Genomic DNA, 26,969 nt, shown 5'->3' with positions numbered 1-26,969 from the left:
AAGTTCAAGCATGTTTATTGAGACAAGAAATACATCGTAAAGGGATAGAGTAGCTTAGGCCATTTCTACCCCCCCAAACAGTTCCCTCTTACCCCACACATTAAAGTCCAGCTCCGATACTTTAAAAATTAACCGAAGACAAATGTTTACAATATTTCATTCTACTTTTCCGCTGCTCACCGTGAGCCGGAGCTGGGTGGCTTTGTTACAGTTACTCACCGTGAGCAAATTTACGTTTCTAGCTTCCAGTACACGCACCAACAGGCCCACAGGTAGGCTAACATCCAGGTCCTTCATCCAGAAGTCGCCAACAGCCTCTCCTGAGATCATGTGCAGTCCCAGCTGTGCCAGGTCGGCACTTGCACTCTTGGCGAACCTCAATGTACCTGCAAGAGTACCATTTGGGTGAGAAGTACCTTTAGAGTTTGTTATTTTACCTGCAAAAAAACCACTGGGCGTCATTGGGTGCTCTGTAACTACATTTGGGGCACTGCCTTTTTCGCCCGAGTCAAACTAATCTGGCTTGTCATTTTAACCATCTAGTCAACTGAACTGGAATATTACCTTATGCTAACAAGGTAGAAATGCCCTTTCGTTCATTATCATGAAAACTAGCAGAGCAAGGCAGAAGTCTAATTTTAAATATAAATACGGGTTAGCCCCTTATGATTAATTACGTCAACCAAATTTTATACGTTTTACCATAAATATTCAAGTTATGTATGGTGAGGTGGCCACAGAGGGAGTCTAAATCGACACCGTTGATTCCCTTCAGCGCTACGAAGTTTCCGGTGATGTTGACGGGGCCTAGGAATGTCATCGAGGAGTTGAAGACAACGTTGGAAGTGGTGTAAAGGATGGAGTCTTGCGAGAGGTCCCAACCTTGTATACATCCAGAGAGACTCGTCCACAGCAGCGACCTCACCTCCCCTGCATAAAGGAAAATTGACAAGTTGTGAAGTTCAGACTTTCATTACATTAGTTAAGGCATAGGCTTTAAATATTACTATTTAAGAATATACCACAATTATTATGAACTTAGACTAGCAGGTCTTGGTAATTTATTTACATATTAATGTTCCTCACCAAAGGTGACAGGGACAGTCATAACTGTCGACTCTGTCACTAGTAGACAAGCAGTGTGGAGGCGCGAGACGTCCACTCCCTGGACCAAGACTCCTAGAGACGTTTCCACGATACCACAGGTCATGCTGTCCACCACCACCATCGCACCAGGTATCACCTGATCTGAAGACTTCAGCAACCAGTCTCCCGTATACCGCGCTGATGGCACAGTGTCGAAAGTGTCTGGGAAGTGGGGAAATTATGGAAATATTTCCATAAGAAAAGTACAGCAAATAAGGTAGGGAAGGGGAAGGAACAATATTGAAAGGGTAAACTTAGAAAAAGCAAACTTACCAAGGAAGACGAGGGTGGTGATCGACGTGGCGCCCTCTATAACTAGTCCACCGGTAATTGTAGTGGTCTGGTCCAGGTATACCACACGCCTCGGTAAACTGTAGGGTGGGCGGAGTCAGTACTACGACAACTTATGATCAATATGACCACCAAACTACACAGCAGAATATGAAACTATTACGTCCAGTCCGTCCTGGACCATCAAGTAGATTGTGATGGGCAATGGCATTAAGCGAGGCAAGGGGGAGAGGCGAGGAGGATGACATTCCTCGAGGTAGGCAAGAGCCAAGACAAAAGATAAAGATGGGATAGATGTAATAAAGGTGTAAAGGGAGGGAATAATGGATACAAGACTGGAAACTTAAAAAGAACGGGTAGACTTGTTAGGTCACGTTAGATAGAAATGTTAGAGCATTTATGTACAGTGAAATCGTAGAGTCGAAAGCAACAAAGTTCACACTGTCCAGGATAACCACCGAATTGGGTTTAACAAGAAGAGTTGTTAAGCTTTCGGGGAGGAAAGGGCAAGTGGGAAGCGACGAGGAAGGTGGCAATTCTTAGAAAAACTCTAGAACAATAGTTTAAGTAATAATTAACAACGAGTGTAGACTTTTTAAACCAAGTACTTCAAGTCAAATTTTGAATACTACTAGCGTTATATTTTGCCCTACGTTATACCCCCACGAAGGAGAGATTTCAGCGAGTACGCAAAAGATATTCGGAAATAAATCTATTTGAGTAGTGTATCATACAACTCTTCCACACTACCGCAATCTAACCATAGGAAATGGACCCCACCTTCTGTGGTTCCATTTCCACCATCAACTTCACTGCATTTCATAAGTCTAGCAATTTTCAATCACTCAACATTGCAGAGTCATCTCTGGCATGCAAGAGTTTCCATATAAACTAGAGAAAACTTATACTTTGACCGTGTCGTGCCTAGACATGTCGAAGATTTTGTTTGAAGAGGTGAAGCCTCTGGTGGCGAGTTCTCCGGGCACGAGCAGCGTCTTCAGCCGTACTGCACTTGTCATCACCTGCACACCACCTGATGAAACAAATCTGCTCAACACCTGCCTCTGATGAAGATTAAGCCACCCAAGAGGTGGCACGGGCATGAATAGCCCCTAAGACTTGCCTCTAACATTTTTTGTTTCATCTTTTTTTTTTAATTTATTCCATCTAGCCCGGTGCTCCTACCTGGGTTCCTCCTGAGGGAGGAGAGGAAGAGAGCGGTGACGTTGATTCTGTTGATAAAGTCCACCTGGAGACGTGCCATCTTCACTCCGCCCGCGACTACCACCTCCAGAAAGCTCTTTCTTCCTGAAGGTGATCGGAAAAGAAGTGCCAACAAGTTTCATACGTCTAGTAATTTTGTGGAGAGATCTTTTCATTGAAAACGTGGGGAGAGGGGGAACTGCACAAGTTTGAAATGCATTAGCAGCCTAAAATGCGAATCTTAAGTTCATTTAAACTCTTCAATTACCTACCAGAAATCATTGCAGTGTCGTTCAACAGGACCAGATCAGCAAGCCGAACACCTGTCAATATGCACTCCGAGCACTCTAGTCTGAGGGGAGAGAGCACACACAGTTTAGTGAATCACTACCCAACCTGACCTTGCCAGCGTTTACGTCACTAACCTGATGTACTAAGAATGCCCGAACCTAACCTAACCGTGGATCCACCGGTAGAAAACTAGAAATCTTCAATTTTGCTAGGCGTCATGATTAGTACATAAATTTCTCCCCGAATGGGGTTTACACTTCAAAAAAATGTGATTTAGTATTAACGAAAACGGGTCTGCCATCCTCGTTAATATCCCAAGACTTACCTGGAGGCGGCTACGTTGGTGAAAGTAATGGGGTTGAGGAACGTCTTGACAACGGAGGAGTTTGTAGTTAAAGCTACATTCCTGGCGAATGTTGTCAGGTCAATGTTGTTGACCATCGATTCTAGTCTCATCTTGCCATTGACCAACACGTCGCTCTGCGTGCGACGAAATTCATTGTTATACTAATTAGCACTAGTCTTTTAATGCTTAAAACTGAACAACACAAAAGCAATTTAAACCTTAGTGGGCAACATTTAATTGTGTTTAGATACATTACAATGACTTTAGGTAAACGAGCAACTTTAGGTAAATGTTTATGCAACAATTATTACGTTTATCCAAGTGATTCCAGCAGATGTTGCCCAATGACGGCATTCCTAGTAGGTACAATATACAAGATAAACGTAAATTCAGCGTCGAATCAACGTTACACTGATAGTGTGGCCACTAGATTCCCAGGAAGTTGGTCCCAAGTACGTCATTTGAACGTACCGTGAAGACGAGTGGCTGGGTGAAAACATGACGTCCTTTCAACGTCACGTAGTGCGAGGCTTCCACCTTGTTCAGCAAACCCGTCACCACAACCTCGCCAATCACCTGTAGACATTGTTTCCAACAATGAACAAATTAATCTTAATCCGCAGAATTACAACCCGTAGCCATTAATACAATGTTGGGCAAGTGAATGTTGGAACATGTGCAAATGCCTTCGGGCCAGCGTCATAACAGCATGGTTAAAAAAGCTCTAGAATTTGTCTCTTTCCTAATCTGGCTAGAATTTTACAGCCAACCTTCAGTCAACATTTAAAAAAAGTCTCATCAAAGTAATGCAAATAATATCAGTCTTTAGAGCCTTTCGGCAATCTCTGCCAATTCAGGCATTTCAGTAAAGCCTACCGACTCCCACAGCCTGGGCAAAGCCTGTTTTTTCCTTGTTCATTTCTAGTTTCTAAGTCTGGAATGATTTGCACGATTGGAGAATGTGACTCACGACCAATCTAGTACAGGAGTTCTGATCGTACATGTTACTCTGCCAAGCCACAGTTTTTGTTCCATTAAGATATAATGAGCATTAAGACATTCGCAGAGGAAACAGGAGGGGAATATGTCCAAGAGTGAAAAAAATTAGCAAAACTCACCGTTACAAGTTCCGAAAAGGTGATAGAAAAATCTATTGCATTTGCATCAAGCATCAAGCCGTGGCGAGCGACTCTGATCATGTCCACTTGGTTCACCAGAGCGACGTTTAGAGATTTCATGAGCAGTTTCCTCACCTTGTCCATGTGCGTAACTGAAGAACGAACATGGAGGTAGACAGAAGTAATAAAAATAGGGTGAAGGGGAAGGTTATGACAACGGGATGCACGAATGGAGGGGGCGAGGCACAAATCTTGATTGGATAGGGGAAAGGCAAATCAAAAACCTCTTTCAGATCACTAAAAGGCAGCTACACCACCCTTAAGAACCCAGCAACATTTGTTCTGAAGATTTCTTAAATAATTGAAGCTTCCTACGACACTAGAGACTTTGTTCATGCGAGTTAATTACCAAAAATAGTTTAACTGTATCAGAGCAAATCAAAATATTCCGAGAGGGGCGAGTGTGAGTTGGAGGCTTTGTAAAAGGAGAGACTAAAATAAACCAACTGTCAACAGACTCCGATCCTTCCAAGAGTAGGAACGGCCGTGGAAAAGTGGATAGTACTTTCCGGACATGGATAGGTTTTTCTATTAGTGGGGAGGGAGGGGGAAGAGGGGTTACGAGCCTACACAACATCTGTTAAATTTATTACCTAACCAATTACCTACAGGATTAGTCAGTGCTATATAGTCTTCCCGATTTCGTGCCCCTTTTACCATACAATTAACACTTTCAGAACCGTGCTACCTTGATGGAATCTCATTAAGAGTTCTAACATCACAGTTGTAGAGTGCGAGCAGATATTTGCTTCAATTTTGAGTGTAATATATGAACGTCTTTTAGATTTTAGTGTAAATAACTGCTCTCAAAAGTTTAAAACGTTGGAAATGCAAAAGGCAGTTTTACTCGCGATGGTTAGCGATAGTGATGCCGCTTGGCATCAAAAGGAATGTAATTAATAATTATCTACCCACTCACTATTATTGGTCTCTTGAGGATAATTACTCAATGGAAATGGTTAAAGGAGGGCAAGTGGTGTAGCTAGAGTAATGTTAGAAAACTTTACCTCTTAAGATACTGACGCAAATCTAAACAGTGTCATTAAAGAAATTTAAGGAACATTTCAGCACAAGAAATTGTCATTGTGGAAAGTATATACAACAAGATGCCACAAGTCTTTACACTACATCTTTCATTTCAAAGTTATGATACTCACCAATATACTGAACGGGATCGTCTGAGGCAAGGAAATGAGATGAAAAGTAACTAATTAGACGTCCTATGTCGTATCCTGCCACGCGTCCATTCACCCATGATCCCGGCGCTCCTGAAGGTGGTATGGTCAAAGTTACTCCCGTTGAGGGAGCACCTGTCGTCTGTGTGGACGAGGGCACCTCAGGGGTGCTTCTGTGGACGGAAATGGTGAGGAAGGACGGAGTAGTCGGCAATGTGGTGTAGCGACGAGCATCTACCGAAGATATGGGCGAACCGAGCGTCTCCCCGACGTGAGGGAAAGAATTCATGGCTCTCTGCATCAGTTCAAAACATGTCACAACCTGTGTCACCTTCACCGTCGAGGCGGGAAGGAGCGCCCTCAAAGATTCTAAATCATCCCGAGCTGCCAGCGACAACATCGGGCTGAACCTCTTAGCAAATTCCAGAAAGTGGTTGAAGAACATCGCCTGCTTAGACAAGCTGCCAGCGTCCAGAGACTCCACGGCCTGGATAGGATCGGTATTCAGCATTTTTACAGTATTATAAACTTGTCCCGTGTGACGTCTGAAGTAGGATTCGAACTCTCCTTCCTGGGAATTTGAAGAGATCTCTATATTCCAAGGCAGAGTGGCGCTTATGTTGTGAAGATACTGTAAAGCCGATTGTAGGATCACTATCGCTCCCTGAGCATAGGTGACGTTTTCGTAGTAGTGGCCAGGAATGTTGCTGCAGTTGTATTCGCTGGTTGTCCAGCTGTATTCTGCATGGGGGAAAGTAGAGGCATTTATCAAACCCAAAAGGTTTATTTAACTGGAAAATGACCTATAAAATAAGATTAAAGTTAATTTATACGTGTATGTGGCAACAATTTTAATTAATGTCGACTAATCGTAAAGTTAGGTTCGAAGGATCAGTTCGAACAGACGCTAGGTGAACAGAAACTTTCCAACCGTCTCCCCCACCCAGGATTCGAACGAAGGATTCCAGAGTGAACCCAACTGTACTAAAGAACCAACAGCACACTTCCTCCGCCCTTCTTAATTTTGTGAAGAAAATTTGTATTTGGATATGAATTACGATCTAAAGGAACCAGCCGTGAAGATAACTATGAAGCCTGTAGCACTACTGCCACATGTATCAAGCCCCTCATGCCCGTACTTGCCCCAATATACAGTAAACTTTTACAAGTATCGTACAAAAAAACTCTGCAAACTTTAAACAGCTGTAAACCCTATGCCAGGACTACATTTCCCCTAAAGTCTACCTTTATATCTGCCAAGCAAATAATTTTCAAAGGTTCAAGACCAGGAATGAAAATACAAGAGTATTTTTAATCCGTATTATTACAAGAGTTAAGAACTTAACTCTAATCTCGTCTTTAGAAATTAATCTGCGTACTCTTATTTGCGTTCAATTTTTAAGATTCGTGTACGGTTTCTTTCCCCCATCTGACAGCCTTAAATTGTTATATCAAGATGCCAGATACCGAGATTTCAGGACTAACTTGAAAAATTAATATACTGATTTTTAAGAGCTCGCCAATTTTAAGCCTTCAGTTATGATAACTATTTAACCAAAACAGTCTCAAGTCTTACCAAGGGTTGCTTTAGCGGATCTCTTCGTTCTTCTGGCAGTAGTCTTCTCAGCTTCCAGCAGTTCCCTCCTGTACGACGACAACATCTTCATTACAATTTCGTCGCCCTCACCAGTGACTGCTTGGGTCAGACACTCACCAGCCACTCTGAGGGCGTCACTAAGCTGCTGCTGTTCTCTGATCACCTGCAAGAGTACCCCGATCCCTTGTTCCTCTAAGGCCACCTGCAGCACCTCCCTCTGCTTCTCCGAGAGCTGGGTCAAGTTCCTCGCAATAGAGGCATACTCTCTCACTCTTCTCAGTACGTTTTTAATGTGCACAAATCCACGTAAACATTCATTATCCATGACAGTGGAGTTAGTCTTCATATCAGGACATACTTTGCATTCATGCTCTGTCTGACCGTCGTTCGAGCGCTCATTGCTAATGGCAAGAATTACCGATTCTAAAACTGGAAGATCATCTTCACCCTTTACGTACATCGCCATCCTTGCACTAACGAATATAACAAACACGTCATGCCACGTTAGTTCACGATTCGCAATGTCCTCGTCAAGATCCTTCTTGTATTTTTCAAGATTAACAACGAGACCCTTTATGGCATCATTAATTCTCAAATCCATCCGCTTCCCTTCGTTTTTCCAGTCCAAGTTACGCAAGTCAAACGTCAACACGCTTCCTTCCCCATCTACCTCTGAGAATGCACAACGGACGTCTTGCGAGAGTCTAGCATAGAAGGTTATGCCGTGATGAGGGAGAGAGATCCCGCCAGGGTGGTCTTCGTTCAAGTAGTGCAATAGGTCCTGGGCAGCGGCAACACGCCGAAGGGTACGCAGTAGTCCCTCCCGCCTAGCCTCGCCCTCCGAGAGGGTCTGGTCGTCCAGGGACACACAAGCCTCTCGGTCAGAGTCCAGCTCCCGGCGTCGACGTCTGCCGTAAGTGGACGAGCTCGGGTCGTTTTTAAGGTGCATGGAAACGAAGGTCTTCTGGGCCGTCACTGGCTGGCTCCCAGTCACTAGCATTACGTCCAAGTGGCCATTACTCGCCTGACAAGAGATTGGCAGGTCTAGAAGTTATATTATTCAACTACTTTTAAAAGCCTATTTCTAACCGGATTTTCTCATTAAAGATAATTCTGGTCACAAGAAATAAGGGTGTGGGAGAATGAATATTTACCAAGTCAGTGGTACGCAAGTCTAGAAACTTTAGCATTGAAATTAGTTGTCTGGACTAATATTATTCTATCAAACATTATTCTAGTTTGCTCCTGAAGTTTAACCAGCAAAATCTAGTTCTCTGGATGGTGGCGCAAAGCCATGGTGGCGCAAAGCCGCAGTGGCTTCGCGCGCGCCAGTACTGACCGTGATGGTGTGTAGAGCGGTGTTGATGGTGAGGGAGGCGGCGAGGAGGTGGGTGAAGGCTGCCGACGACACACTGTAGGAAAGGTGATAGTGTCTCTGGAAGACCTCACCTGGCACCCTCACACCGTTGACCCTCCCAGTCACCCTGGCTGACAGGCACCTCATGCCGCCCACACGGTGATCACCTGCAGTGTGGAGAAAGTTATTACACCCGACCACTATACGGCCATTACCCGACCATAACCTGCAGTGTGGATAAAGTTATTACACCCGACCACTATACGGCCATTACCCGACCATAACCTGCGGTGTGGATAAAGTTATTACACCCGACCACTATACGGCCATTACCCGACCATAACCTGCGGTGTGGATAAAGTTATTACACCCGACCACTATACGGGCATTACCCGACCATAACCTGCGGTGTGGATAAAGTTATTACACCCGACCACTATACTATATCAGCCACTCACCGACCCGCATTGTGGACATAACTAGAACGGCTACCGGAAGAACCTCTTACCCGATACAACTTGCGGTCGTGAGTCATCTGTTCTAAGTGGGTTGTAGAGGTCAACGTTTGTGACATTGACTTCTAAGTTGCCAGAATGGAGATCACCATTGACAACCAGCTGCCCTGTAATTAGAAATAAGACAGTTTTAAAAAGTACTAAAAAATCTGTTCTTTTCCCACTTAAACACTTTACATTTACGTGCGGCACTTTAATCTTAATTACTTACACAAGTGAAAGTTCAGTAAGTGCAGCAAGTACTACACAAGTGGTATAGTCCGTCAACCAGTACTCTTACAAATAGTCTTGCTAATTGGTAAGAGTACGGGTTGCTACTGGCTCCAAGTAGCCTAGTACTAAAAAATGCTCTCGTGGTAGTCTCCGAGGCGGTCTAAACGGCTTAAATTTAAGGTAATAATGGGCTTTATATAGTCAGACCTTAAACCATTAAACTACTTTAATCAGTTTGTACAAACCAAGACTGAAATCTTTCAGGGATTTGGCCTTTGAGAATATTTGTACTGCTTAAACAATGGATTTAGTGCCATTCTCTACCTTCATCTACAGTTTCTCACCAAGATTGCCAGTTACGATGCATCCCACTTATCACTGGACTTATTTCAGGAGTAACTGATCTAAGTTTAAGCCAACTAGTACCATCACGCAGATGGCTTTATCTGACAAGCCATACTGAACGAGAGCCCAGTAGCTACGCCTCTCCATCGGCAATATATCCTTTCCACCGTCAACTGTCCACGCAGAATCCCTCAGCAGCCCGCGTACACCACACACACAAAGCCGAGGCAATTTACCAGTGACGGCGGCGGCAGGAGCGTCGCGGGTCACCAGGCTCTGGAACAGCTGATTAATGTTGACATTGTTGATGGTGTTGACGTCCAGAGCCCCGACCTCCAAGTTCTCACAGCTGACCTTCCCTGTGGAGCCAAGGAGAGTCATTAGGGGGTACAGAAGGAGCCAAGGCGAGCCATTAGGGGTACAAGAGCAGCCAAGGCGACTAGCAGAGGGAGGAGAGAGATAGGAGGGCTGCAACAATATACAATTTGACAAATTTTTAATTTCCTGGAAGATTAAGAACCATCACGAGGAAGAAAATTTAAGATCCTTGCATAAATGGATCTAGTGTCAGGTCACTAGCACCTCTACCTACCAGCGTGGGACTGGGGGCCGGTAGTCAGAAGGAGGACATCATTGCTGACGGAGACGGCATCTACAGTCCCTCTCAAGGTCACCAGAGAGGCACTCACACCGCCCAGGAAGGTCACCTCACCACTGATAGTGTGTCCACCGCCAAGGGTCACATACTCCGCCATTGGGCGATTCAGCAGCTTCGTCACCACTGCTTTGCCCTACAAGTACACACTTTATGGGTGTGGTGGTTAAATGGGAACATTTAAATCAACTTTTGCTGAAGTGAACTACCGGTAGAATAATCAACGCGAGAGCAGCCTCAATATAGGACCTTAATGTGAACCCAACAACTAATTGGGCATTTGCAGAAATTTACAAGAATGGAGGACTTTTTGCGGAAAACGTACCATTGTGGACGATGACTGTGGGAATACATAGCCGTATAAAAGGCTGTAATAGCGATTAAAATTTAGTCATTGTCTACTTTGTGTAGTAAGCAAATTTGCTAACAAAATTTATGAAGCAATTAAATTCAGCTCTAATTTAAATAAACTTATAAAATGCTTAAATAAAATTACACAGGAATATCAATTTTATGTGCAAGTCTAACAAGATAAGGTCGAACTTTAAGCTCTTTAAAGCCAAGCCATTACGACTATATAGGAGTCTTGAGCAAGCGTTTCAAATCTTTAAAGCCTTGTAATGGCGAATGCAGAGAGTTCAGAAGATCGCTTTCAATGTTATTTATTGCCACGTGCAGGAATTCAACATAAGGCTCCCAGGATCTACACAAGGTGCTATTCTAGCAAGAATGCAGGTGGGGGAGAATACACAAGCCACAAACGAAGTAGTGTGCACATGAACAAAATAAGCTTCACATTTCAAATGCGAAGCCTTATACAAGCCTAGTACAATTCTCCCTCCCCCCTACTTTAATCCTTTCCCTTCCCCTCTGACAAAGACAACCGAGTACAGTTTAGAAGAGAAGTGTGTGTGTGTGTATATACGAAAAACGCCCGAACACCGTACCTGTATTGCCACATGGTGGAAGTGGATTTTCTGAAGTTGAAGCACAGTTGACCCAGAGATCTTCAGTAATTTACGTTTATTTACCATTACTTGGTTATTGACCTCTGTCACCAGAAGGTCAACGACGGAGGAAGTATTTGAGGTGCCTCTGGCGTCAAAGTTGGCAAGATGAAGGTTAGCTGGAAGATTTTAAATTTTGCCAAATTAGCATTAAGAAAAATTTAACAAAATTTCACAATACTACACACCTGGTCTTAAAGTTAAGTGCTACGTCAAATGAATCTAGTATGCAAGAAAATTACTAAATTTAACTTTTGGGTCGCACTGTAAATTAACGAGTACAATTAATTTATATTAATTTTATATGTTAAATTACTAAAATTATATTAATATATTAACCCAATACAACTGCAACAATCACTACCCCAGACGTCTCCTGGGAAGAGGCAATCAAAATTTTTATAATACAAGAGACATTTAACTTCGACTACTTCGCATCAAACAATTTAAGAAAGATTTTACACTAGAAATAAAGCATTTCTACAAAATTTATTCAACCCTTTAACACAAATCACAGGTGCGTACGGTAACATTCCAGTCTGTCGCAGAGTCTGCACGAAGTATGAACTAACCTGGCCAGGTGACAGGGCCTTGGAGGGGTATAGTGGCCTGGAGACGCAGTTTAGCCCGCTGGAGTTCCTGCTGAAGAAGTACTCGTCGGGGAACGAGTGCGTTCACCTGATCCGGAATCCAGGCGTCTTGTCCACGAACGTACACCTGCTCACGAACACGTTATTGTACTCTGTGCTACCAAGTGCATCAACGAACCGAAACCGATTCATCATTAATTACACTTACGACTGTACAGCCAATGTTACAACAAATTACAGCAAGTTTCACAAATAATGGCAACAATGGCAACATTGACAATAATGACAGTCAATGTTACACCAAGAGATTGGGGTTCAAACTTCTATCTACATCTGCGTCTAACCTGTATTCGCCTTGCCCTTAATTTTAAAGGCCTGCACACTGCAGCCCTTGCAACGTTTCGCAAAACAGCCAGGAAGCTGAAAGTGATATTCACATGTACTCTGGCAATCTTACACCTAATGTCTAAACTTTTAGGACTTTTCGTGCCTATTACATTTGTTGTAATAGAGCATCTATTTTCTTCCCCATTCCAAAGACCCGTTGAACTTCTATGTCCTCTGATAACTTGGTTATTGCCATAAACAATTATATAGACTTCTTGACGACGAACTGGACTGAGTATTTGCATAGAGAACTGGCTATCAATGCTTTTAGTTCAGTGGCGGCGGAAACTATTCATTAAAACATTGAAGGGATAACTACATTTCTAGTAGGCCGCTTAGATCGATGCAAGTAAAATGACTAACAGCTTGGATGCTCTAGGAGACTAGAGTAGAGAACCCGACTGCTACATGCACTGTCGACTCTTCATGGATCTTATACGAACCACAAGGCATTAAAATCCGAAGCAAAACTAAACTTTAATATTAAATTGTCTATTACCACCACCAGTTTTAAAAGTTGCTGTAACCCACCTGAGTGGCAGAACTCTTCAGTTTCACACTGAGGTTGCCGACGATAGTGACAGGCATGGTGAAGGTGAAGTTTTGACTGGTGACCTTCGGGGCGTCACGCAGCTGCTGGAGGAGCACCGCCAGGTCCTGACGTCTTAGCTGGTTGAGCCGCTCCTTACACCAAGCCTCGGATTCCTCGTGAAATTCCTAGAGTGATACATGGTAGTCTAGAGATTATAGATTCACTCTGTGGCAGTTTCTTTTTAATGCTCAAACTTCTTCCCATCGAAGACCGTCTTCACATGACTGCTAGCTATACCTACTAGCCACACTTAATGGCTAGCTGAGCTCAAGGGGAAGACCTTCAGTCAGTATAGCAGAAGGTGCACCATCTCTACTTTTAATATGCGTGAACAGTAATGAGACCAATACACAATTTGGCTAGTTTTCTTTTTCTCTGCAACTTCACCGGTTCTCTCGCCAGAGGCTTTTAGAGAGTTTAGGATGGTGATGTAGAGGTGACGGGAAGGCAGAGATGGGACACTGGGGCTGTCGTACACACGGGCCATGCCGGGTATTTTAATGGAAAATGAGAACTTTACGAGCCATTCCCTTTCAATTACATAAATTATTAGAGTTTGAGTAATGTTTCCAAGAGTTTTATTTATCCAAGACTGGCAAACAGCTGGGCGCAAGTGATACTGTGTAATTACTATTGTGGGATAATTTAATCCGCTTCCATTTATATACATCTTTAGAAGCACAAGTAAATTAACGGCTTTACTAGTTTATACTTTGACTACTTTCCGGTCAATTCCAGAGGCCTTTTAATTTAACTACCCCAATTGTTCTTGGCTCATTATTGAGTTACCCTTGGTTCACAAGTTGAGGACTATAGCTCAAGTTCAATGAAATCAATTTGCTTCGCAATTCATGTAGGAACGGTTTTTCTATTTTAGATAGATGGGGGAAATATTTAAAGGTTTTGTCTTTATCGAATCACGAGGGCTGTACAGTAACTTTACAGTTTTGTGGGTACAGGGCTAACACCACCACCGCCTAATCTTGCCAGAAACACAGGAAGCTTGAGGAAGGTTTGGAAGAGAGGGGGGGGGGGGGTGTTAAACCATTAGACGCCTACTCTTTCCCTGAAATTGCATACCACAATAACAGGTTGTGAAAGCAATGCAGAAAATTTAGTGATTACGTAGCTGCTGCAACATTAGGATCAGTGGGTTGATAAGAATGCAACCACCAACGATTCATTTTGAGGAAAGTGGTAAAACAAAATACTCTAGACTTGGATACCCCGTGTGAAATTGGCACAGATTCCAGAATGCCAAATATCAGCATTGTGGAGAAAATCCACGACAGCCCACTGGAACATTTCAGTCAAACTGTCCGATGAACTAAACACTATTTCAGAGACTGAAAAGTCTTCCTCTGCGCTCTAAAACCCATTAGACTCAATATTGCTGAAACCAAGTCATGTTATCTTCCACCGCCCAAGACAAACTAGTGACAACGGGCCACCCAGAGGCTTTGGGATTGCACAGGGCTATCCAGATATCCCTCCCCCTCCCCCCCCAGGCCTGTCACTAACCTGTAGGGAGGCGTCTCTGCTGAGAGTCAGGCTGTAGAGTGTAGAGACGAGCGGCGAGGAGTAATTGGAGTTTTGATTAGTCACGCCTGGAAAGTTAAATACGATTAGAAACTAGAAATTTTTATCAAGTGCTAAAACCACCCCTACAAAAAATTCAGCACTGATCTAATATAAATGTAATTTAAGTCTTCAAGACGGTTCTTTGAGAATAACTCTTGACAACTAGTTCAAGAGCTTCGAATCCTCTCATGACCTGAAGGTAAGAAAAACACTTTCTTTGGGGCTCTACTGTTATCAAACTTTTGCACGTTTGAGGAAAAATTCAGGTTTTAAAGAACACTCCTTTTTACCGAATCTTGCCCCCTGGAACACCGACGATAAGAAAGTGCCGTTATATGAAAGCTAGTCAACCCCACCCAAATATAAAAATCTAGAGCTTACCAAGTCCCCCTATCTGGTATAGTCCCCCTTCCACTGTACCCTAGGCTCCATTCCACACTTGATACACACCTATAACCACACTGCCGTTCCAGGAGCGGGCAGCCATGGCGGTAACACCAGCGCTGAACGGGCCAGAGTTGGGCTGGAAGGCGCTGGGCACGAACCTCCAGCCGTTATACTGGTAGAAGGTGACCCCCGTGAGCGTGTTCGCCACAGCCAGCACCACACCGTCCTCCACCTACCCCGGCCAGTGGAAACAAATTTAAAAACTATTTACCTACGTAGAAGTTACCAAAACAATTGCGTAATGCCCAAGATGTAATAAGATACTTTATACAACTACACTTTAAAAATTATATTACGAGTGTATGTGCAATATTTTACAAATTAGATTTGTATAACTTTCAGGAACTTCATTTTAAACTACACCGTCACGGACCTGAATGGCAAGCCACTGAACAGCGTATGCAGTTGGTATCTCCTGGAAGAGAACAAACTTCCCGAAGTGGAAGCGATAGATCTTAGAGTTTGTGTACGGATTACATCTGCCTGAAAATATAAATTCAAATTCTCGTTCACTTGCTGCAAAATTACACTTTCTCGTATTTTAATTTTCATTCTAATTTAGTCTAAAATGCCTTTCAGAATAGACCACGTTAAAGCTTTGAAAGCTAAATTTCATCTACATTTCCTTCAAAGGGCGACTCTAGTTACTTACCCATGCTGCTGTCCTCATAGTCCTCGCAGGAGTTCGCGACGGCGAGATGTATGTGGGGAAACGCTCCACTGCCCAGGGTAAAGGCCTCGAAGTGCCTGGCACCCTTGGTCAGCAGCTGCTGGAAGTGAACGTATCGCTGCAGGTTGAGCGAGTAGCGATAGATGTAGCTGTGGCAGTTGTGCTCGCCTGTGGGGAAGGGGTTAAATGACTTGAAAGACGGGAAGAATTTGCACCGTTTGTGTCACTACGGAGGATAATACCCGAGCAAATAATTAAAGTAAACTAAATGGCCAAGACTTTTCAAGCACGCATTCAATATATTTCACCCGTCAAGAACCTACAGAAATTTGTTGGTGTGCATTTGCAAGTCTCACGCTGACGTAGTCAGAAAATTTACCTAGAAAGATGTTTAAGTACAGTATACGATTTTGACAATTTATAAGTGCCGTCAAACGCTCGACAATTGGCAGTGCCATTTCCCTATTGTAATTTTTTCTAGAGAAAAACCCTTACAGGAAATGTATTAAAATTACGCTACCAAACTTTTGTAATTCATCAATTTGGCAAGTGTCATAAGAAAACCTTTTCTATTGTGACAATGAATCTGACGGCAGATTAGAGTCCAAGGTAGAGCCCAACCACTGCCCTCGTCTAGTCTTCAGCACCTATTGAAAATGTACAAGCGTGATCATGTACTCACTGCTGTTTGCCACCTGGTAGAAACTAGTGAACTGACGTTAAAAATGGCTATGTAATCGCGACACTTTATGCAGGTGAAAGCTGCAGTGCCAACTTACAATCTTTAAATTTTGCCATCTTGTACAATAGACGATTTTAGGCACTTAGAACTAGGAAAGCACGATAGGCTGTTTTACAAAATACCGAGATTAACAGGCTGCTCTGAGGTAAATTCGTGCGCGAGGGAATCATTACTTTTAGAGATAACTGGAAAAGATAAGCTTGAATGGCAAGTCGTTAATGGATAACCTAGAAAAATTTAGAGTTAAGGGTTGGAGAAGTGAGATTTCTAGTAGTGACTTGCTTGGTTTGGTCTACAAACCAAATTATGAAAACTTTCAAAGCTTTACCTTCAAAGCAGGCTCTTGTCTGCAGAAATAGAGTAGAGAATAACGCCTTGCCTATCTTTAAAAATATTAGGGTCCCATCTTTGATATTTAATACCTTTATTATTGATGAAGTTTGCCATGGCAATAAAGTTGTAAGTCTGAGCCCTGAAGTGGAGGACAGAAGTCGGGTGTGTGCCAGGAAGTTCGTGAACCAAGTCGAAGTACTGGCCGGTCCAGTGGTAGATGCTGGAGGTGGTGTGGTAGGTGGAGGGACCATCTGCCTCGGGCCCTTCATCGGCTGCTCTCTTTACCATGGCGTCAGCTACCATCAAGTACCATCGTTCCTCCTGGAGCCTGTGGGCGTGAACGCATGTCAGATCTAAAAATTCTCCGGGGAAGGGAAAGAATTATGGGAAAGCCTAGCCAAGATCTATTATAGTTTATAAAATCTGCATTTCAATATTAAGTAGAACTTAATATTTGTATAAATCAAATACTAAATGCAGTTTAATTTTTATGTTTAGCGACTTCCACAATTTTCAAAAACATTCTACAAAAATCAGACCAAGTTTGCTTGCCATATGTGCACGTCTGAGGGGCTGTGTGTGGGTATACTCTGCAGGATGCTGACTATGATGTTGGGGTTCCCCGGCGCCGCCTCCCTCAGTAGGAACACAGTAGCCTCGGCCGACCCCCGTGCCGGCCGAGGAATGAAGCTGCCGGCCTCGTAGGGCGAGTCCCGAGGAATACATATTAGCAGCAGACTTTCTAGCGAGACCCGAGCCATCCGACATTTGAAAAAACCGGGGCTTGTCCACACCACTGTCGCCTGACGGTGAAATATTACGCATTTCAGAATACCCGTTATGGCAAACTCTTAAATCTATTAGAAATCACAATAGCGTAGGCATCATATGATCAAATCTAAATACAAGATAAATCTTTCAAATCTGCAGAAATTTGTTAAAGTTACTAAATTAAACGCCTGCAGACTTCACTTTCTAGAGCAAAAATAATGTGGTACAGTCTGTACTATCAAGAACTTAAACATTGTGTCGAGGGTGGTGTTTATAATCTAAATCCATAAAAGGCATTAGAAAATGCTAATTTTTGGCAAATTTTTTGGCCTGTCAAAATATCAGTCGCCAGCATAGATTACAGAAAGCTATGGCTAAACTTTCCATAAAGCAAGTTTTTGCAACTGAAAAATATGCAAAAAAATCCGCTTCCACTAGGCATCATAACTGCCTTTGCAACCGCTATAATACAACGGGAGAAAAACTAGAGGGTATATCTAATGCTCCGATAGACTACCACAAATATTTGAACCATGGGACTGAAAAACCAAACTCCTACAATCTGGCATGACAAGTCCAATGTTCAAAACATTATGTTAATGTCTACTGTATTTTTTAATTTGAAGATGGGAACTTGCCAAAGGCTTCGTTGGCATAATGTGACGAAGTCAATCTCTAAATTTAATTTAAGAGAACCCGAGAAGAGCATTCATTAAACATCTATGTATGCTGTATCCGCTATGCATGTCAATTCTAGAGCTTTATATTTTATCTACAATACCTACAAGGTATTCTAGAATACACTATTACAGACTACCGATTTAGTCAAATTACCACGGTAATCTGAAGTAATGCAGTATATATATATATATATATATATATATATACAATCTACATGTTACTATGTAGATCTTACAAGTACTTTCTGAACAAGATAGGTAGTGATATTCCATTAGTCTCTTCACAAACCCCCCCCCCCCCCACACACACAATCATGACTAAAGGGGAGATGATGCCACCCTAGAGGTGGCACGGGCATGAATAGCCCGTAAGTGGTACAATTTTTTTGTTCAGTAAATCTTTTCAGTGTTCTGAGGTCGCATTTAACCGTCAAGCCGCTATCGCGGGGGAAGAATACTGCTTGAAAGGGTATGGGAGGGAATGTTTTCGGTCAACAACCATTGCCCTAGGGTGTAGTAACTTAATGTTTACCAGACTACACACTAGAAGGTGAAGGGACGACGACGTTTCGGTCCGTCCTGGACCATTCTCGAGTCGATATGTTCTAGTAACTATGTTCTATGATCAACACATCACCTTTAATGAGCGTTGGTCGAGGGAGTAGAGGGAGAGGTTGAGGTCAATGTCGATGATAGTTACAATGAGTCTTCCTCTCCACAGCGCCATGTCGATGTCCCGCGACCCGTCCACAGGCAGCCTGGTAGCGTCCCTCAGTCCCTCCACCACCAGCACGCCTGCACCAAGAACAGCGAGTTAACCCGTGCCTGGTTAAGTTGGTTAGTTATAAGCAAGGTTATAACCAAGTTTACAGTCTTTAGACTCGTCAGTGAGGGAACCGACTTACCGTCGTGGTCCTTGTACAACGGCAGGTCAATAGGGTGATTCCTCTTCGTCCTATGGCGTTGCTGGGTACCAATGCTATTAACACTGTCCACCAGGCGCTTCTCTAGAAGTAGATAATGTGCTGAAAATCTAAATCTCTTGCAAGTTGTGTAAAACTGTTACAACCGATTACAGAGCCTTAAATTAAAGAGTTTATGTACGTAATTTGTACTATTAAGTACTCATTGAAACTAGTTACTTTATAATAGGAATATCAAGTCATGACTTCCAGTTTGCTTACCTCGCTGAAGGACTTTGGTACCGCGGGTGCGCGCGTTGATCAAGTCTTCAGCCCTCGTCAGCAGCCGCTCCCTGAAGGCGACTAAACGATCCGCTGATAAAAAATGGATTAGGTCATTAGTGTCAGGGGCCAGATTCACGAAGCAGTTACGCAAGCACTTTCGACCCTGTACATTCTTAATCTTTGGCGACTTTATTTACAATTATTAAACAGTTAATGAGCTCCGAAGCACCAGGAGGCTGTTTATAACAGTCGATTGGCAAGTTTTCATGCTTTTAAACTGTTTAATAAATGTAAACAAAGCCGTTAGAGACTGAGGAAAGATGTACACGTTCGTAAGTGCTTGCGTAACAGGGTCATGAATGAAGCCCCTGGGTACCAGGAGCCGTGACCCGACCAACGCCACCATATAACCGACCACCACATCTAATACTTTAGCCGTGCTGGGGTTGCAGAACCTTGGGCCTTTTGTGTGTATTTTGAAATACCACCTATTGACTATTGCTCTTCCAACTACTTATAAGGGGCGGGGGGGGGGGGGGGGAGAAGAGGGGTCATGGTAAAAGGTTATATATAAATGAAGCCTCTACCTCCCTACCCACCCCAGCTACACCATCTTTCCCTTACTAGAAAGGAAAGTTAGGAAAGAAATTAAATTTAGTTACCGAAGAAGTATTTAGCAACTGAGAAGAATCAAGACTAGAATTCGGGAAATTCTAGGGGGTTAATTAGGGCATTTGGAATGTATGGTACAACATTTTTACAAGTAACCAGATCAGTTACTGCAATTAATAAATTTAATGTATTATGCAAAGAGAGGACCAACTTAAAGATTAAAGTATAGATATGGCAAAACTAGAAGCAGCTGGAACCCCTTTGGATTCAGCTACTCTGAACAGAAGTTCCTAGTAGCACGGGCTATGGCGAGCCCGTAGTGAACTTTGAACAGGAGCCCCTCTGGAACCTGTTAGGTAAAGAGGGTAGAGGTTTAACCAGAGCCAAAAAAAAAAAATCAACCCTAGTAAGCACAACTGGGCGGTTACTACTCACTGCGCTTTAGACCATCTTCCAGAAGGAAAGGTCGAACTTTCCGCCAGAGGGAGTCGAAGGCGCCAATTAAGGCTCCACCGCTGGCGTCTGCTGCATCGTCGCCACCAACCACCGAAGTGTTCCTCCACCCAGCGTTGACAGTACGGATGTTCCCGCCTCCAGATGGACTAGACCCATTGCGACTGAAAATTGTTTTCATTGCAATCATGAATCAAGACTACCTTTGTTAAATTATAGGTAATTGAGATTAACCTCTGTACATTTCAGGCGTTTCATACCTTTTCATTTTTTATATCTATAGTAAATGGACCCATGCATCTATGCATGGAAATTACTCATTTTTACCAAACTACATACATTAACAGGCCTAACTAGCAATATTTGTAACATTTAATTTTAAGAATTTATAGTGGCATACAATCCAAAGTTTCGTGCTAAAAATTAACAGCGTTAAATTCTTATTGTATAATTTTTTTACCATCTTCGCCTTGTGCTCTCACCTGAGAAGGGGCGCTGGAGGGAGGGAGGCAGGAGAGAGGGGGAGGAGTGAGAGGCACCAGGTGGCCAGGAGGCAGCGTACCAACCACCACAACCTCATGGTTCAAACGCGCCTCAACCTGCAGGTATTAAATAATCAAGTCAATTGCTCAGCGTGGACACGCTGTAGACGAGTCACAACGTGGCTGAAAAATGCTAACTAAACCACACACTAGAAATTGGAGACTGCGTTTCGGTTCGTCCTGGATCGAAACTTTAATTTGCTGCAATTACTTTCAGAATCTCTTCTGATTAAGAAATCCACAAGGGCCGTGACTAGGATTCGAACCTACGTCCGGGAGCATCCCAGACGCTGCCTTAATCGACCTTGCTATGACAGGGTAAAAAAAAATTGTTACTCCTCCGATACATCTTACGCAAGCACTTGCTTGCCAAGGATTTGTTATACCTAGAGCTTTGGCTTTCTGGAAATTTACTACGTTGCTTCAAGTAGCGTTACATTTATAGGTTAGCAACCATCTACTACAAGCCAGAACCATGACGCACTCGCGTCTGAACTTCTGTTCAGAAATCTAATTTAGTCATTAGCAATTTGGTTAATATTCTCAGCCTAATCGAGGTAACAATTGCACATGTTACCGTCTGCAAGAGATTTAACCAAATTACACATTCGCATTAAACAAAAACCAACTTTGCACGCAATCATGAAACACTTATGGCTTATTAGACATGTATTTAGTCACCACTAAGCAATGAATAACCATGAATAACAAGTTTTTATAGATGTTAAAAGTATAAGCAGCCAAATAACTTCCAAATTGGTAATTGACATCAGTTCCCAAAATAAACTAGCACAAAAGGGCACAGATTAGAGGAACATCATGAACCCTCGAGTTAAAATCTAACATATACGCTTCTAATAGCTCATTACATTTAGTCTAATATGGTCCACAATCTTTTAGCCAGTGCATGTGAGGATTCCCTCTCCCCCTTCCTTAAACTGGATTTCAAGGGTAGCCAGGCTTCACCTGGCTCCACTTTCAAGAGAAGCTGGCCAAATGGAGAAAGACTTGATCTCCAATACGGTAGCCTGTTCTCGCAAGCGTTCTTAATGTAAATAAAGAGTTTTTAGTGCCTTATCCTTACCAGAGAACCTAATTACAGAAAACTGGACTGGAAAAATTTCGCGAGCCGTTTCCATTTTGTACTAAACCTAGGGGCTAGATTCATGAAGTAGTTACGCAAACGCTTAGGAACCTGTCCCTCTTAATCTTTGGCGGCTTTGTTTACAATTATTAAACGGTCATCGAGCTCTGAAGCACCTGGAGGCTGTGACAATAACAGTCGATTGGCAAGTTTTCATGCTTGTAAACTGTCGAATAAATGTAACCAAAGCCGTTAAAGAGCCGAGGAAAGATGTACACGTTCGTAAGTACTTGCCTAACCGCTTTGTGAATCTGGCCGCAGGTTAGTGCCCTTTGTAAATTATAAGTCAAAATCCAGTGTGCTATTAAGGAGACTAGTTACGTATCCGAATTCAAACATTATCACTCCAGACGACCTTCTCAAGCGGCTCAATGACCGTTCTAGAAGATCAAACATCGTCACACAGTTCGCGGTGTCGCCAGACATTACACTGCCTCAGCTTTCATAAATTTCTAGTTACATAGTAACATTCAAAGTAGTTCTCTTATTAACTATACTGTTGTAGGAGTTGAATCAATATATCTAGCAACTATTTGTTGCCAGTTTAGAGTACTATATTGCTAGCGTTTTACAAGTTAGCTCAGTCGATTAAGGCAGTGTCTGGGATGCTCCCGGACACAGGTTCGAATCCTCGTCACGGCCCTTGTGGATTTGTTCAGTTACTAGACTAATTCCAGAGATTAAACCTTGCATACGATTTAGCGACTTAGTCTCCCGATTGTTGTCGAAAGCCGATCTAAGGTATATGGAAGAAAAAAAAAAAAAATTATGGAAATTTAGTCACGTGCTAAATTATCCTCCCTCTGACAATGAGACCGATGTCTCAAAAAATATCAAAATTATCACAAAACTAAAAATATTCCTTTAAAATCTCTACACATCAATGTGTAGCAGGTCTGGCGAATATATCATCCTATCTAGTCTGGCGAATACCCGCAGTGTGCTCTGAAGACTACACAAAATCCCACAGTTGTAGAAACCCGATTACAGTCTTTTGTAATCAGTCATACTCATTACACACTGCAAATGTCACCTTCTGTCACGAGGTCGAGAGGCAGACGAGAGTTGTCTACCCGCGGTTGGGAGCCAGAGACAACTACAGAAGGAAGGCAACCCGCGACTTAACAACGACATGGATTCGAACCCCAGGTCGAGACTTGTGAAGCATGACAACCTGGTAACAGCCCAGCCCGTCCTCCAAACAAAGATCCAAAAGTAATTCCATGCACCCGCCAAACCCCCTGTTTATGAATGAAAAGCGGTTTACACACGACTCACAACTGCTGACGTTCGAACATATCCGGAACAAGTGCTTCACTGACGAATTTTGTTCGAATCGCAACGCTATAAATGCTTCACCCACGTACTACAAATACAAATAATCGCCAACAGAACCTAAACACCTAACCTAACCTATATATGCATAATATGCTAATATATTATAATACAAATTTATATTTGAGAAAACTCCCGTTTTCAATGAACAGTATGTACAAATTTATGAATGCGTCTGTGGGGTCGACCACTGGATGGAATAGACTTGAGTCGAGGACGGGTTGCACCCTGATGCGCCTGTTCACCTAGCAGTAAAATAACTACATGGGAGTTAGCTGCTACGGGCTGCTTCCTGGGGAAATGTAACAAAAAGGAGGCCTGGTCGAGGACCGGGCCGTGGGGATGCTAAGCCCCGAAATCCTCTCAAGATAACGTCTAGATAGAGAACCGACTGTTAGAAAGGCGGGGTCCAAGAACTAACACCCCGATCCTGCAGGCACACATGGCAAATACACAAAATATCAAGAATACCTAACTATACAAGGTGTTTACATAACATATTTACAAGACATAGCGTAATACATAACATATTTACACACAATACATAACATATTTACAAGACAGCGTAATCACGGAGCATTTAAGTACTTAAACTCGTATTTCACTTCAAACTAACCAAATCAAATCAAAATACACAAACTGTGCTGAATGTTTGTTTGTACAATAAGAAAATAAACAATGCAAGGAGGATTGATGACGTTCCTATCGAGCTTCTGTTGTTTACATCCTGCCTGGTAAGTTCAACAGGTAAGGGCAATTCAACGCTATCCAGTGGTTGACCGCAGAATTAAAAACAGTTGCCAAGTGGCCATATACGCCCAAGAGCCGAAGATCTGAGCTTGGGTAGTGCAGTGTGGCGCCGCTAGTCACTCCAGACACAGCTCCGGGCTGGCACGCAGGACAGGGGACCACCTTCCAACTTGAGAAAGTTATTAAGAACGCGGGCATAAAAGGCAAGAAACCCCGACTGGTAAGATAACGGATTTCGTCTGCAAATTAGTTTTTAGGATCTTAAGAGCAGTAATTTTTCCATGAAAAGAAAGATCTAATCCGGAGATATTTGGAAGGGATGGATTTAATTGCTACGGGATGATGGAACTTTATATATTTTTTTCTAGTTTAGGAGCAATGCTGATCCCACCACCCCTACTTCTTAATAGTTTTCTCCTCTCACCACATTTGTTTCCTCTTTTCCTCTCGCCTACAAGCTGCCCCGTACTTAAATTATTACTATAAACACCTCCCAAATACAAGGAACCAAAACAGCCCATATAAACTAGTTCAAACCCTCCATAAACAGTGTTATAACCCCATGTTACCCAGGAGCTTCAGGTATGGCAGTCTGCTGACGGTGTTTACCTCGAGACCGCTGCTTGCCTTGTGTTAAAACACTGCGAAGATCACAAACTTTGTATACAATTGCAGAGAGGTTGGGAGCGTCGTAGCGACCTGACCCTGACGCCCACCGACGGGTGTAGTATACCTGACAATGTCGAGGTCATGTCCTCTACTGATAGTGAGTGCCTTGGTCCTGCTGCCTCTGACCACCTCCCTCGCTGCCATCCAATCCAGGCAAGTTGAATGGTCTATTTACAGTTGGTTTTAGATTTTTGCAATTGTGCATGACTGGTTAATATAAATAGTAAGGTTGACCAAACCACACATTAGAAGATAAAGACGACGACGTTTCGGTCCGTCCTGGACCATTCTCAATCGACTTGTTTCGGTCCGTTCTGGACCATTATATCATCTCGTGTGCATGCGATGAGTCACAATAACGTGGCTAAAGTATGTTGGTCCAGGATGGACCGAAACGTCGTCGTCCCTTCACCTTCTAGTGTGTGGTTTGGTCAACATTTCTTCAGCCACGTTATTGTGACTCATCTACATATCGAAGTAAGATTTACTATTAAATTACTCAGGAGAGCAACCTTTTGTTTTTCATGTGATCAGGAAAAGTCTGATCTTGGGACTTGGGTCCTAAGTTCTGATTAAAGATGACTAAGTCACCATAAGAGGTTGCACGGGCATGAGTAACCCGTTGGTCTTTGGAATGAATGTGATTTTTGGTCGTGTAACATCTTGAAGTGTCTGGGGCGCTTGTGCTAAACTCTCTAGGCCTACCCCGAGAGCCTCGTTAATAGTTCGGGTTAACAATGTAGATAGCATCCTCTCCTGGTAACAATTATTAACCTTAACATGTTCTGTCAATACCATCGCAAGTTAATGGACAATACAATAGACAATAAATTAAATGAGAATACAGTTTGAAACCAAGTTTTTGGAGTAATGCTATTTTTCTATTTGTTTAAATTTGTTTCTATTTAGGCCACTAGATATGGTACAGGTACATTCAGGTAAATTTTGGTAAATGTCAATTGCTATAATTGTGTGAATTTGTCAAATTATCTTATTTCGAAGGACCATAAAAAATCTGATTAAAACACAAGCAATTATATAGACTGATAGAGTAGGCCGCCTGCGTAGACAGCCCGTTTTCTTTGTACTGTAGTAAGGACTCTGTCCTATAAAAGCTGATCCAGGTTAGTCCTGCAGCATCGCCTATCTGTTGTCTGCATCAGCAACTTGTCTCACACGGGCTCGCCGTAGCCCGTGCTACTTAGAACTTTTTGTTCAAGGTAGCGAATCTTTTTAACAACTTGTTTCAACAATGATCCGAGTAATAATTTCTAGTAGTAACAGGTAACTGTGTGGGGGCACCTGTGGGCCACCTAGGGGTCGTCCCAGGTCAGGGGTCGTCCCAGGTCAGGGGTCGTCCCAGGTCCGGGGTCGTCCCAGGTCAGGGGTCGTCCCAGGTCAGGGGTCGTCCCAGGTCCGGGGTCGTCTCAGGGTTCAGGTCCACTGGTACTGGAATAGATCAAACGAGGAAGTAAATTTAATAGAAAACGTAGCATAAAAAATGCGCATCAAGCATTGCTGAAATTAACACAAAGGGAATCCAACCCATTCAAGTCCACTGGAAAGTGAAAGGGATAACTCTAGTAATTTTTCTCCCCTCGAGAAAGGTGCATCAGTTCTCGTCAGCCACTCTTGAAGAGTTCCAGTCTTGAGTGCTTCAGGCGTCACTCTCTAGGGGATCTCAGTAAGTCACAAATCTTAAATTGTCTTAATGGCAAATTCATGGATTTGCATATCTGTTCCTCCCGGAAGCTGGATTCCAGGTCTTTCCCCGCATGTGGAAGACTGACAAGGGAAGGTCGTAGCCTGAGGTTAGTGTGCTAGGCATCAACCCGTCCAACCCAAGGGAGCCGGTCCGCCGAGCGGACAGCACACTGGACTTGATCCTGTGATCCCGGGTTCGATCCCGGGCGCCGGCGAGAAACAATGGGCAGAGTTTCTTTCACCCAATGCCCCTGTTACCTAGCAGTAAAATAGATACCTGGGTGTTAGTCGGCTGTCACGGACTGCTTCCTGGGGGTGGAGGCCTGGTCGAGGACCGGGCCGCGGGGACACTAAAAGCCCCGAAATCATCTCAAGATATCCTCAAGATATCCTATCCTCAATGTTCATTCCATCCAGCGGTCGACCCCAAAGACGCATTCACAAATTTTAACAAGCTGTTT

General features: G+C 43.2%; 2 protein-coding genes across 2 annotated transcripts in view; one reads left to right on the top strand and one right to left on the bottom strand.

Moving 5' to 3' along the window:
• Positions 1-23,153, bottom strand: part of LOC123750007 (uncharacterized) — a 31,199-nt gene extending 8,046 nt beyond the window's left edge. Inside the window, exons 1-31 of the mRNA XM_045732137.2 lie at positions 23,084-23,153; positions 20,847-20,963; positions 20,347-20,528; positions 19,297-19,389; positions 19,018-19,119; positions 18,750-18,907; positions 17,214-17,464; positions 16,751-16,989; positions 15,569-15,754; positions 15,290-15,399; positions 14,920-15,088; positions 14,410-14,495; positions 12,828-13,013; positions 11,892-12,036; positions 11,260-11,438; positions 10,250-10,448; positions 9,894-10,016; positions 9,093-9,206; positions 8,567-8,751; positions 7,207-8,251; positions 5,613-6,371; positions 4,396-4,547; positions 3,749-3,853; positions 3,257-3,411; positions 2,913-2,992; positions 2,623-2,745; positions 2,362-2,470; positions 1,420-1,517; positions 1,087-1,308; positions 703-930; positions 220-386 (exon numbers count right to left, since the gene is read on the bottom strand). Of these exons, the coding sequence (XP_045588093.2) occupies positions 220-386; positions 703-930; positions 1,087-1,308; positions 1,420-1,517; positions 2,362-2,470; positions 2,623-2,745; positions 2,913-2,992; positions 3,257-3,411; positions 3,749-3,853; positions 4,396-4,547; positions 5,613-6,371; positions 7,207-8,251; positions 8,567-8,751; positions 9,093-9,206; positions 9,894-10,016; positions 10,250-10,448; positions 11,260-11,438; positions 11,892-12,036; positions 12,828-13,013; positions 14,410-14,495; positions 14,920-15,088; positions 15,290-15,399; positions 15,569-15,754; positions 16,751-16,989; positions 17,214-17,464; positions 18,750-18,907; positions 19,018-19,119; positions 19,297-19,389; positions 20,347-20,528; positions 20,847-20,944 (6,048 nt within the window). The 5' untranslated portion in view covers positions 20,945-20,963; positions 23,084-23,153. The remainder of the gene's footprint in view (positions 1-219; positions 387-702; positions 931-1,086; positions 1,309-1,419; positions 1,518-2,361; positions 2,471-2,622; positions 2,746-2,912; positions 2,993-3,256; positions 3,412-3,748; positions 3,854-4,395; positions 4,548-5,612; positions 6,372-7,206; positions 8,252-8,566; positions 8,752-9,092; positions 9,207-9,893; positions 10,017-10,249; positions 10,449-11,259; positions 11,439-11,891; positions 12,037-12,827; positions 13,014-14,409; positions 14,496-14,919; positions 15,089-15,289; positions 15,400-15,568; positions 15,755-16,750; positions 16,990-17,213; positions 17,465-18,749; positions 18,908-19,017; positions 19,120-19,296; positions 19,390-20,346; positions 20,529-20,846; positions 20,964-23,083) is intronic.
• Positions 23,154-24,197: 1,044 nt separating this feature from the next.
• LOC138371442 (streptococcal hemagglutinin-like) overlaps positions 24,198-26,969 on the top strand; it is a 33,263-nt gene continuing 30,491 nt past the window's right edge. The window contains exons 1-2 of the mRNA XM_069336301.1: positions 24,198-24,355; positions 24,811-24,957. Coding sequence (XP_069192402.1) covers positions 24,875-24,957 — 83 coding nt within the window. The 5' untranslated portion in view covers positions 24,198-24,355; positions 24,811-24,874. The remainder of the gene's footprint in view (positions 24,356-24,810; positions 24,958-26,969) is intronic.

The sequence above is a fragment of the Procambarus clarkii genome, chromosome 4, assembly GCF_040958095.1.
Source record: "Procambarus clarkii isolate CNS0578487 chromosome 4, FALCON_Pclarkii_2.0, whole genome shotgun sequence".
NCBI lineage: Eukaryota > Metazoa > Arthropoda > Malacostraca > Decapoda > Cambaridae > Procambarus > Procambarus clarkii.
The sequence above is the reverse complement of the archived record's forward strand: the minus strand, read 5'-3'. Positions and strand labels throughout refer to the sequence as shown.